This window comes from Ictalurus punctatus, chromosome 24, assembly GCF_001660625.3.
Source record: "Ictalurus punctatus breed USDA103 chromosome 24, Coco_2.0, whole genome shotgun sequence".
NCBI lineage: Eukaryota > Metazoa > Chordata > Actinopteri > Siluriformes > Ictaluridae > Ictalurus > Ictalurus punctatus.
In genome coordinates this window covers 4,805,836-4,818,963 of record NC_030439.2, presented here as the reverse complement: position 1 = coordinate 4,818,963, position 13,128 = coordinate 4,805,836, and the positions used below count along the sequence as shown (strand labels likewise).

Sequence of the window (13,128 nt, the reverse complement as noted above, 5' to 3'; positions counted from 1 at the left end):
AAAGTTTGTGGACACCTGACCATCACATGCATATGTACTTTTCGAACATCCCGTGTTATAATAAGCTCCACTCTTCTGGGAAGGATTTCTACTAGATTTTGGAGTGTGGCTGTGTGGGATTTGTGTTCAGTAGGTTACAAGAGCATTAGTGAAGTCAGGCACTGATGTTGGGTGAGGAGGTCTGGGGTGTGAAGTTAGGTGTCCACAAACTCCATGATGTGTCATGATACAGTCATTGGGGGGGGGGGTGGGGGGTGGGGGGTGTTGTATCTTGGTTGAGACCAAAACTCCTCACAAACAGTAATATCTGACTGTTTGGACCTTGTGGGGATATTTGGCTGGTCCCCACAAACAAAAAAGCTATTTTTTTTGGTTCAGAAAGTTTCCTTTTGTTTATTCAGGTTAGTGTTAAGGTGTTCAGTTTAAGCATAAAAGTATAGCATTGATTAGTCTGTGTGTGTGTCTCTCTCTCTCTGTGTCTTGTCTCTGTGTGTGTGTGTGTCTTGTCTGTGTGTGTGTCTCTCTCTCTCTCTCTGTGTGTGTCTTGTCTCTGTGTGTGGGTCTCTCTCTCTCTGTGTCTGTCCCTCTGTGTGTGTGTGTCTGTATCTCTCTCTCTCTCTCTCTCTGTGTGTGTGTGTGTGTGTGTGTGTGTGTGTGTGTGCGCGCGCGCGCGCGCGCGTCTGTGTGTTTTGGTTCCTGTTCAGTGTCTGCGACGCTGTAACTCCATCCTCACGCTGATCTCCTGCGACCGGAAGTTAGCACAACTTGGTTTTTCTAAACTTAATAATTTCTATAACTTGGCTGGAAACACATCACTATGAAAGTAGAGATTTTCAGGTAAGCTTCAGGACTCTTGTGTGTAATAAGGTCTTAATACCACGTTAATACGCGTTGTAGCGTTCCCCCTCTGTCGCTGTTAGTTCCGTTAGTCCAGAAGCTAACACGGCTAGCGTTAGTTAGCAAGGTGGTGGCCGAGGTGCGCGTCATGTTTCCGCAGCAATTACACGGAGATAAACGTTCGCTCTTCCCAGTTAAAGCAAATATCTTCGTCTTTTTTAATTACTACGATAATTGAGTGGACTGTTTTTGGTGGGGTGTGGAAGTTTCTGTAGGAAGCTGGCTTGCTAGTCAGTTGGTATCCGGGGGTGTATAGTGGTCTCTGAGGTGCCAAACAAGCTCCATGAACTCAGCAGCTTCATGTTTATTTCTTTATGTTCGAGATGTGTGGATTATTCAGTTCAACATCATCTTACTGCTGGGTTCAGGTTGCTTTAAAACTCTGTTCAGGTCGAAACGATGCGTTATAAATGTTTACTTAAAGTAGAAGTCTACTAACGTTTTGCTCGTGTTGACTCAACATGGGCAGATTTACTGGTTGGTGCATTTGTTGAACCCCTCCTTACATGTTGGGTCAAACTGACCCCAGATCACTGTGACCCGTCACGTTCTGGTCAACATGACCCGAAATCACTGTGACCCGAAATCACCGTGACCCGTAACGTTCTGGTCAACATGACCCGAAATCACCGTGACCCGAAATCACCGTGACCCGTTACGTTCTGGTCAACATGACCCGAAATCACCGTGACCCGTAACGTTCTGGTCAACATGACCCGAAATCACCGTGACCCGTAACGTTCTGGTGAACATGACCCGAAATCACCGTGACCCGTTACGTTCTGGTCAACATGACCCGAAATCACCGTGACCCGTAACGTTCTGGTCAACATGACCCGAAATCACCGTGACCCGTAACGTTCTGGTGAACATGACCTGAAATCACCGTGACCTGTAAGGTTCTGGTCAACATGACAAGAAATCTCCATGACCCGTAACGTTCTGGTCAACATTACCCGAAATCACCGTGACCTGTAACATTCTGGTGAACATGACCTGAAATCACCATGACCCGTAATGTACTGGTCAACATGCCCCAGAAATCACTATGACCCGTAATGTTCTGGTCAACATGACAAGAAATCTCCATGACCCGTAACGTTCGGGTCAAACTGACCCGAAATCACCATGACCCGTAACATTCTGGTCAACATGACCTGAAATCACCGTGACCCGTAAGGTTCTGGTCAACATGACAAGAAATCTCCATGACCCGTAACGTTCGGGTCAAACTGACCCGAAATCACCATGACCCGTAACGTTCTGGTCAACATGACCCGAAATCACCGTGACCCGTAACGTTCTGGTCAACATGACCCGAAATCACCGTGACCCGTAACGTTCTGGTCAACATGACCCGAAATCACCGTGACCCGTAACGTTCTGGTGAACATGACCCGAAATCACCGTGACCCATAACGTTCTGGTGAACATGACCCGAAATCACCGTGACCCGTAACGTTCTGGTCAAACTGACCCGAAATCACCATGACCCGTAACGTTCTGGTCAACATGACCCGAAATAACCGTGACCTGTAAGGTTCTGGTCAACATGACAAGAAATCTCCATGACCCGTAACGTTCTGGTCAACATTACCCGAAATCACTGTGACCCGTAACGTACTGGTCAACATGCCCCAGAAATCACTATGACCCGTAATGTTCTGGTCAACATGACAAGAAATCTCCATGACCCGTAACGTTCGGGTCAAACTGACCCGAAATCACCATGACCCGTAACGTTCTGGTCAACATGACCTGAAATCACGTGACCCGTAATGTTGGGGTCAAACTGACTATAAAAAGTTATAACGTTTCCAAGCTTGGTTATTGTGCCTGATCTTCCTAAAGGCGACATGACCTGTTCATTAACCCTTGTGTTATGTCCTCTACTTAACAGTGGACGATACTGTAAATGTTATTAATGATTACTAGGGACAGCATTATATACATTTATAGGGCCAAAAGTTTGTGGACACTGGCTCTAGAGTTTAGTTCCTCCTTTGCTGTTATAATAATCTCCAGTCTTCTGGGAAGGCTTTCCACTGGATTTTAGAGCGTGGCTGTGGGGATTTGTGATCATTCACCTACAAGAGCGTTAGTGATGTCAGGTGAAGAGGTTTGAGGTGCAGTCTGTGTTCCAGTTCATCCCAAAGGTGTTCACTGGGGTTGAGGTCAGGGATCTGTGCAGGACACTCGAGTTATATAGTAAGCTGTCAGTAAGTATAGTACGGCATCGTGGGTAATATAGCAAGCTGTCAGTAAGTACAGTATGGCATCGTGGGTAATATAGTAAGCTGTCAGTAAGTACAGTATGGCATCGTGGGTAATATAGTAATCTGTCAGTAAGGATAGTACGGCATTTTGGGTAATATAGCAAGCTGTCAGTAAGTACAGTACGGCATCGTGGGTAATATAGTAAGCTGTCAGTAAGTATAGTACGGCATCGTGGGTACTCTGAGGAGTACTGTACTGTAAGTGAGTACTGTACTTACTCTGAGGGGTACTGTACTTACTCTGAGGAGTACCGTACTGTAAGTGAGTACTGTACTTACTCTGAGGAGTACCGTACTGTAAGTGAGTACTGTACTTACTCTGAGGGGTACCGTACTGTGAGTACTGTACTTACTCTGAGGGGTACCGTACTGTACTTACTCTGAGGAGTACCGTACTGTAAGTGAGTACTGTACTTACTCTGAGGGGTACCGTACTGTACTTACTCTGAGGAGTACCGTACTGTAAGTGAGTACTGTACTTACTCTGAGGAGTACCGTACTGTAAGCTCTTGTACTGTACTTACTCTGAGGAGCACCGTACTGTAAGTGAGTACTGTACTTACTCTGAGGGGTACCGTACTGTGAGTACTGTACTTACTCTGAGGGGTACCGTACTGTACTTACTCTGAGGAGTACCGTACTGTAAGTGAGTACTGTACTTACTCTGAGGGGTACCGTACTGTACTTACTCTGAGGAGTACCGTACTGTAAGTGAGTACTGTACTTACTCTGAGGAGTACCGTACTGTAAGCTCTTGTACTGTACTTACTCTGAGGAGCACCGTACTGTAAGTGAGTACTGTACTTACTCTGAGGAGTACCGTACTGTAAGCTCTTGTACTGTACTTACTCTGAGGAGCACCGTACTGTAAGTGAGTACTGTACTTACTCTGAGGAGTACTGTACTGTAAGTGAGTACTGTACTTACTCTGAGGAGTACTGTACTGTAAGTCAGTGTTGTAAAAGTATACCCAGGATGCGGATGTAAATTGTGTGACATTATTTGTTGGGTTCACAATAAAATTATGATAATAAAAATAATAATGATGATGATGATGTCCACTCCTGCTTATTACTTTTAATCCATCCACTGCAGGTATGGTGTTCAGACAGTTGCCGCTATCAGAAAGTGAAACATTGGGTATGAGATGTGTAAAAGATGGGTAATCAGGAGCTTGAAGATGTGTTTGTAGCTGTTATACGGCCAAAGAGTGCTGTGACCCTCAGCTCCAAGGAGTACCGCGCCAAAGCATATGAGGTGAGAACAGTGACACTTACTTACACGTTTATACTCACCTTGTATCTACACTCATTGGTCTTTTGCACTTATACTTGCCTATGCATGTATTTTGTAATTATATATTTATAACTGACGTGTAGCCTATCTGTTGCTATAAACAAATTGTCAGCATCCCTCTATTCCATGTTTCAATGGAAAGGGACCACCATAGGACCAACTGTCATTTAGCTGTGACACAGGGCGTACAGGGAGGGGGCTGACACGTTGTCCATAGCAACAGATAATTATACACATTTACAGTGCATCTATACGGTAGGTTTACCTATTTCTAGGTATACTATATGGCCAAACGTTTGTGGACACCTGACTATCACACCCATGTTTGTTGAACATCATTCAGGATTTGGTCCCCATTTTTTGCTATTATAATAACCTCCACTCTTCTGGGAAGGCTTTGTGTTCATTCATCTACAAGAGCGTTAGTGATGTGAGGTGAGGAGGTCTGGGTTGCAGTCGGTGTTCCAGTTCATCGAAAGGTGTTCAGTGGGGGTTGAGGTCAGGGATCTGTGCAGGACACTCCAGTTCTTCCAGTCCAACCTTCTCAGACCATGTCTTCATGGATCTCGCTCTGTGCACAGGAGCATCGTCATGCTGGAACAGTTCCAGAGAAAGGAAATTGTAACGCTACAGCGTACAAAGACATCCTGTGCAGCAGTCTGAGGAAGAACCACATATGGTGGTCCAGCTGTCCATATAGTGTATAAGCTAGGTGTTCCAAATAAAATGGTCACTGTGTATAAGTCATGAGTGTATAGTTTGGACTGATTTATCTAAATCAAGCATTTACATGTAAATCAATGTAATGAAAAGGCTAATGAACGTATTCATACTTCTCTTTTTGTTTATAGAGTAATAGACATCTTTACATATTGTGCATAAAGGTTCGCGTAAACACATATGCGACTTATATACATATTGGGTCATTTCTGTAGATTCTGCTGATTGAAGTTCCACTCGAGGGAAAAGAGAAGAAGAGGAAGAAGGTTCTCCTGGGGACCAAAATCCATGCAGGCAGTGACAAGATCAAGTCAATCCTGGAATATGTGGACGAAGCGACTAAGCCCATATCAAATAACCAAGGCATAATAGGTTGGCATATCCTCTTATCATTTCATACACGCGTAGTATTTATCGTTAAGCAGAAGAACACGAGAGTGAGCGTGCTATCATAAATAACATCACTGTATGGAATAGTGTGTATTAGCAGAGTGCATTAATATCAGACGTGCATGTGCGGTGCTGCAGAATCGAGACTTCTGACTACAGTACCGTGTTATAGGTATTAATTATTGGCTACATAGAAGCAGAGTGATCAGAATGGAAGAGACAGTGAATCAGTCAACTATTTTATGTCTTCAGGTGTTCTTGATTAAGGATTGTTAATACACTGTGTGTGTGGTGCTCGTCACAGGGAAACGTGTTGTGCACATGAGGAAGTTCCCTCTAGATGGCGCGAACGAAGGGAAAGAGGCCTCTCTATTTATCGTGCCAATTAATGTTAAAGGTAAGATACTGGGATGTTTACAAGGACAGTGTAACTGTCTGGATGTTTTTTTTTTTTTTTTTTTTTTTTTGAAAACATGTCAGTAATATACAATGCCGGTCAAAAGTTTGTGGACACTGGACTGAAATGTTTCTCACCATCTTAAGGTGTGGGATTTTGACCTGAAGGTGTGTGATGAAATGTTTGAAATCGGTGTTGTGGACAAAAATATGATCGCGCCAACGTATTCGTTTCTTTCATTAGAAAACGGACATTTTATTTACAAAAGAATATGCGAAATATTCGGGAAAAGCAGGCGGTAAGCGTCCAGCGTCGGTTTGAACTCCTTTAATACTGTTTAAAAAGCATCTCGGGGAAATTCCTCAAGAAATCGCTCGAGAAAACGCCAAGAATACATTTCTGGAAATTCTAGGCGAAAAGCGTGTCTACTTTGAAGATGCTAAAATACTCAATTATTTAGATTTGTTTTGTATTTTTTATCACAACATAGTTCCCATAGTTCCATTTGTGTTACTTTATTGTTATTATAAAATGTGGAAAAATAAAAATAAAGAATGAGTGTGTCTAAACTTTTGACTGGTAGTGTATACTTGGGTCATAATTAATACAGCGGTCTTTAATCCTCTCCAGACAATAGTAAGGCTGTGTATCACCCTGGGAGTCCCAGCTTCTACTGCCTTCAAGACATCATGCGTGTGTGCAGCGAAACCAGCGCCCACTTCAACTCAATCACCTCAAAGATGCTTCTCGGCCTTGACAAGTAGGCTTCGACGGCTTCCGTGCTCGTGCCAGTATTATATCTCCTCTGTGAACTCCTCTGTGTGGTAGAATTGAGTATAAGTACAGATTACTTATTTTCTGGGAGTCAAAGAATCACAGCAAACTCATGAGGTCCTACAAGTTACCAATCACGAGCGCCACATGATCCCATAGGGAAAGTTTGCCAAATCTGGTCTGTAGAATGAATGAGAGTTAGAATGGAGAGCAGTTTTATGGAAAGCTGTGGAAACAGAGCTAAAATGATATATGTTGTAACTCATATTTCAATGAATACATTTAAAGTTTAAATAAATAAAAATAGGCGATATGTAATTGTCAGAGCCCTTTGTTGCATTTGAGGCAAATCACAACCGCAATAAATAAAAAAAAATCAGTGACCCCTCTCCTTCCCCTCACTTCACTCCAATGTGGGTAACTGTTTAAAGAAGGAACAGAGCAGAGCCTATTTCTGGGCCGGAAAAATGTAGACCTAAGACTGAAAGGAAAGAACGTGCAAGACCCATTGCACGACTACATTGAGAATCACTGTTTTTTTGTTTTTTTAAATTAACGTTAAATCAGAAAATAGACGAATCTTAAAAACACTCAAACATTACATACTGCAACTTTAATCTGGGTTATAAGCACTATTTCGATGTTTAGGTGTGGAGTGTTCTACTAACAATCTTGCACTGATCATAAGTTATAGCCTGATATATTTATTTGGTCGCACACCACAGTATATGCTGACGGGGCGTAATAAAAGATGTTGTATTACTGAAAACCGTCTGTGTCGCTGCCCTCAGGTGGTTAGCGGAGCAGCACAGTGTGCCGCACGCTATCCCTGCACTCTTCAGACCCGCGCCTATAGAGAGGGTCAAAACCAACGTCAGCAATCCGGCCTACTCTACCGAAAGCAAGCAGAACGACACGCTTCACATGGGCTACACCGCGCTAGAGATCAAGAGCAAGATGATGTCACTGGAGAGGGCAGACATCTGTATCGAGAATCCGCTCTTCGGCTCAGACCTGCAGTACACCAACAGAGTGAGATAACAGTAAACGTCTTTTAAAATAAGAAAAGGAGCGGCGTGTTCGGAAAATCAGAAATACCAGCGCAGTCTATCAGAAGATAATAAAGCAGAAAACCTTTTTAAAAGAATCCTCCGCGTATTAATTAGGAGTAATGACTCAAAGTGCAGTTGTTTGTCTGTGTCTTGTGTGTATAGGTGGATAAGGTCATCATTAATCCGTACTTTGGCTTGGGAGCTCCAGACTACTCCAAAATCCAGATTCCAAAGAGAGAGAAATGGCAGCGTAGCATGACCAGTGTGACTGAGGACAAGTGAGTGAATAAAGGAGTCTGCAATGCTCCACAGTTACTACACGTATTACAGTTCAGGGTACCGCTGTACTACTGCAGCTCGTTCTCTAGGAAATGAGAAATTTTTAATTAAGATCACTGTTTCAAATTCGAATCCATTGCAAATCTTCTTTAAATACCTCCTTGTTTTAAAGAGATCGCCAGTGGGTAGATGACTTCCCGCTGCATCGCAGCGCTTGCGAGGGAGACACAGAGCTTCTGTCCAAACTGCTGGACAGTGGTTATTCTGTCAAACTGCTGGACAGTGATCACTGGGCCCCCATCCATTATGCATGCTGGTATGTACCGTCTTCTCCTGTGTCTCGCCCGCTCTCTGTTTAATCTCACAAGGGCAGTAGTGTGAAATTAAATTGTTCAGACTGTTAAGAAAAATGAACACACAATAGAAGGCAGAAGAAAAATGGTGGTATTTGTGATGTGGCTGTTTTAATCTCGCAGGCATGGGAAGGTGGAGGCCACCAAACTTTTGTTGGAGAAAGGAAATTGCAACCCCAACCTGCTGAATGGACAGCTTAGCTCCCCCTTGCACTTTGCAGCTGGAGGAGGCCACTCAGAGATTGTGGAGCTCCTGCTTCAGCACCCTGATATAGACAGGGTGAGTCAAGCTGCCTAAAATAGCTTTGTTTGTTTTTTTGTTTTTTTCTGCTACTGCACTGACCAGTGAGTTAGCATCTATGTGTTTCTAAATGCTAACAGAGTCTTATAGATGAAGCCACACCTTATGTTCATGTTAAGCACGTCTCTTATAAGGCTTTCTTTTCTTTTCTTTCGCAATTCCCATCTGTTTTGTTATTCTTTTTTTTTTTTCTTCTTTTTTTTTTAAAGCACATTGAAGACCAACAGAAACGTTCCCCCCTTCAAGTCTGTGAGGAGAATAAACAGAACAACTGGGAGGAGACTGTAAAACTCCTTAAACAAGCCAATAACCAGCCAGTACGTATGATCGGCCTGTATATACAATACTTATATACTTCAAGAAAAACTTGAGTTGTGTAAACGAACGTTAATAGTTGTTAAACGCTTGGGTTTAGGCTTGGCGACATGTACGGTACGGCACAGAAGTTTTAGGCGCATGCAAAGAAATGCCGTAGAGCAAAGATGCCTTCAAAATAATGAGAGTAAATGTTTCGACGTTTAAAAAAATACACCGTAAAGAGCAGTACACAGTATTAAATGAAAGCGTCAATATAAAAATAAAAAAAAAATAGGGTGCCTAAAACTTTTGCACAGTATTGTGTATATATGGATATTTAGACTTTACTGTATTGCCTGGCTTTACTCAGCATACAAATGCACACACCCGTGAGAATATAAGCTGGAGAGTACACAAAAGTCCTTCAGCGTCACTGTTCCTCTAAGTTTTTAACGAGCACCTGCATGAAAACTGTGTCAGTATGAAAAGGTGCGGATTTATCGCATGGATGGTTCGTACCGCTCAGTGGAGTTGAAGCACGGCAACAACACTACGGTGCAGCAGATCATGGAGGGTATGAGGCTCTCGCAGGAAACACAGCAGTACTTCACCATCTGGATCTGCTCCGAGAACCTCAGTGAGTCCCACCGCAACATTGTACAGTCCTAAAAAGAACAATAAAACTTAGCTCTTTTTCAAAACTCTCTCCATCCCTGGAAAACGATCGCGTTGCTGTTTAAGCCGGAATTTATGGCAGTTTCTTACACCGAGCCACACACAAGCAGCGTTTGTTTTTAACAGGTTGAACAGAATGACTGGGATTTGTAACCAAACAGTTGTCGTCGTTTTTTAAGGTCTGCAGCTGAAGCCCTATCACAAGCCCTTACAGCATTTGCGTATCTGGCCCGAGATCGTCACAGACCTGACTGCGCTGGACCCACAGAGGGAAAGCCCCCAACTCTTCCTACGCAGAGATGTCCGTCTGCCTCTGGATGTTGAAAAGAAGGTGTCGTACAATTTTACCATGCCCGCAGACCGCTTTTCCAGTTGTACCAAGTTTAAACAAGGGCAACACTTGACAGAATACAAGATAGATGGATGAAAAGACCGTTAACCCTGTAAGCGTTTCGTTGGACATTTCCTCTAGGTTGAAGATCCGCTCTCCATCCTCATCCTGTTTGATGAAGCTCGCTACTTCCTCCTCAAAGGTTTCTTCTCATCATCAGATAGCAAGCTCATAACTCTAGCCAGCCTCCTTCTGCAGATCATTTACGGCAACTATGACAGCAAAAAACACAAACAAGGCTTTCTGAAGTAAGCACCAGCTTCACATTAAATTGACGCTTTTCCTATATACAATGCCTCCCATGATGCACCTTGTTCTCACTCTGTCTGTTTTCAACAGTGAGGAAAACCTGAAATCCATCGTTCCGATCTCCAAAGTGAAAAGTAAAGCACATCACTGGACCAACAGAATACTTCACGAGTATAAGGCAGGGTTACGTTTCAGATCAGATCATTGATTTAAAAAAAAAAATAAAAATTTAAATCTGATTTTATTATGCTGTGTCTAATCTAACCACTGTGTATATTGGTTTATTAGAGTGTGAGCACCAGTGAAGGAGTGAGTAAAGAAATGCATCACCTTCAGCGCCTCTTCCTGCAGAACTGCTGGGACATTCCCACCTACGGTGCTGCGTTTTTCACCGGCCAGGTCTACACCAAGGCCAGCTCCAGCACCCACAAGGTCATCCGGGTCTACGTGGGGGTCAACACCAAAGGACTGCACCTCATGAACATGGAAACCAAGGTGAGGTATTAGCATGTCGTTATCGTAACGACTTTCTGCAGAGATCAGTAATGATAATGATAAAGATAGCAATGGAGACAGTAATAAATATTGCCACAAGAAGCGATTTCTTGGGGCCCAAGCACTAGTATGAAATTATGCCCAAATTTGTACATATTGCAATAGTGTTCCTTTTGATTAATGTCCATCTGTTTCTGCAGACTGTTTTACCATGATGCACTTAACTAACTTGTTAAGTATGACAGAGTTTCTCTGAATTTTGAACCAAACGCATCAATACACCCCTTATTAAACCGTAAACATTCTGTTGTATGACACCACACCATTGTTATTATTTCTCTCTTTTCATCTTGAATTCACCCTCGTTATTTGACATTTTTATTCGTTTCCGGAGTCATTTTAATAAATCAGCCTTTTAAATATTCTTTAGAATATTAACTTAGAAGTGATTTTTCTGTGCAATTGGTTTTCGAACCGTTCATTGGAATTCCAGCTACTTCCTTAAAGGTGGACTTAAAACAAGACCGAGAACTTACAACTATAATTATCAACAAATCGTTGACTTAAACATGTCAGTGGGTTGAGTTCGTCTAGCTTAAATGGTTAAAACTCAGCTCTGGTATTGCATCATGCATGTTCTGTAAAGTCACACTAACCTGGAGGCCCTACGACTCTTAATGCTGCATCTCTCCTCTGTATGAGCTGTAGTAACTTTGCTCTGTTTGCTCCAGGTGCTCCACCTCAGCATGGAGTATGGCCACTTCATGTGGCAACTCGGGCAGGCTGACCAGTACGTCCAAATCCACAGTCTTGAGAACAAGAAGAACTTCATAGTGCACACTAAACAGGTATGCTAGACACATAAATGGCTTTTATGTTAGTACACATTAGAAAGAAGCCCGAAAATATTCCAGATGTTCTACCTTTATTTGGCTGACATGGTGTATGGTAAATGGTCTGTACTTATATAGCGCTTTTTTTAAAAAATGAATTAATTAATTAATTAATTTCTTTTAAACCTTAGCAGTTCCAAAGCGCTTTACACTGGTTCTCATTCACCCATTCACACACACACACTCACACACCAATGGTAGCCATGCAAGGTGCTAACTTACCATCGGGAGCAACTTGGGGTTCAGTGTCTTGCCCAAGGACACTTCGGACCGGGAATCGAACCGACAACCCGCTCTACCACCTGATCCACAGCCGCCCCAACTCTCTTGTAGCGTAACATTGGAAAATTGGTCTAAATAAATACCTTTTATTCGTAGCATACGTTATTTTCACGTTTTTAAGTAAACAAACATTGTGTATAAGTAGTTTATAGGCATTACATCACAGTGTATGTTGAAGAGGATGGATTCGTACATCTTTGGTAGTCGAGGAAACAATACATTTTAATAAAAGATTTCCAAGCACAGAACAAAAAGTCCACTGGGTGGAGTCAGACCTGATCCATCGCCTCCTACCTGGGTGGAGCCTGATGGAGTCGAGCCAAAAGTCCAGGGGTTGGAATGTGTTTAATGTGTTGTTTCGTGGTGTACACCATTGTGTGGGTTAGGGTAGCCAGTATGTATAGATACTGTTGTCAGTTATGTCAGTCTGTGTTTGACAATGAGTACCCATGTTTCCTCTACAGGCAGGCCTGATTGTGAAGCTGCTGATGAAGCTGAGTGGACAGATAACTCATAATGACAGAGCAGCATCAGACAAATATGCATACGGCTAACTCCCATCATGCATTGCAGATTCAGAACTCATGCCATGAGATTGCCTTGACTTTTAGAGTTTGCATTTGTATTTGTATTACTTTTACTGTCGAATAAGTGGGTTTTTTTTGTTGTTTTTTTTTTTTTTTTTTTTTTTTTTTTTACTGTAAGTCTGTAGGATTTTGTTCCAGGTAGCACCGTCTAAACCATGCATGTGCTTCTGTTTGGAATACAGTTTTTAATTTTGTAACTTTTTTCTTCATTGCTGTAAAAGTATAAGTATTTATATGTAACGATTGCATTTTAATAAAATATTCATAATATATTACAGGGTGATATAATTGGTTTTTTATAAAACAGCTCATAACAAGAAGAAAGTATTCTGTCAGTGTTGAAACACATTTATTTATTAATCACTCACTCCAGAAAATCTTTTACGGTAATATCCGAAAGACCATTACAAAATGATCTCGCCTGTGGCTTTGCTGGTGTTAACCACTTGTTTTTACCACCAGATACCAGTAGGTGGCAGCACAATCATGCCTACAGGATCCGATCTGCCAAAATGTTTGTAAAG

The 13,128-nt window shown here is 42.4% G+C and overlaps 1 protein-coding gene across 1 annotated transcript; it reads left to right on the top strand.

The window, feature by feature from the left end:
- Positions 1-680: 680 nt before the first annotated feature.
- On the top strand, positions 681-12,876 carry krit1 (KRIT1 ankyrin repeat containing). Its single transcript, XM_017455135.3, has 17 exons — positions 681-837; positions 4,269-4,430; positions 5,405-5,561; positions 5,884-5,976; positions 6,607-6,736; positions 7,542-7,782; positions 7,965-8,080; positions 8,254-8,397; positions 8,558-8,714; positions 8,945-9,052; positions 9,513-9,669; positions 9,887-10,038; positions 10,180-10,346; positions 10,438-10,525; positions 10,636-10,842; positions 11,574-11,690; positions 12,482-12,876. The coding sequence occupies exons 2-17, from the start codon at positions 4,332-4,334 to the stop codon at positions 12,569-12,571; spliced, it is 2,223 nt and encodes a 740-aa protein (XP_017310624.1). The 5' UTR covers positions 681-837; positions 4,269-4,331; the 3' UTR covers positions 12,572-12,876.
- The last annotated feature ends 252 nt before the right edge of the window (positions 12,877-13,128 follow it).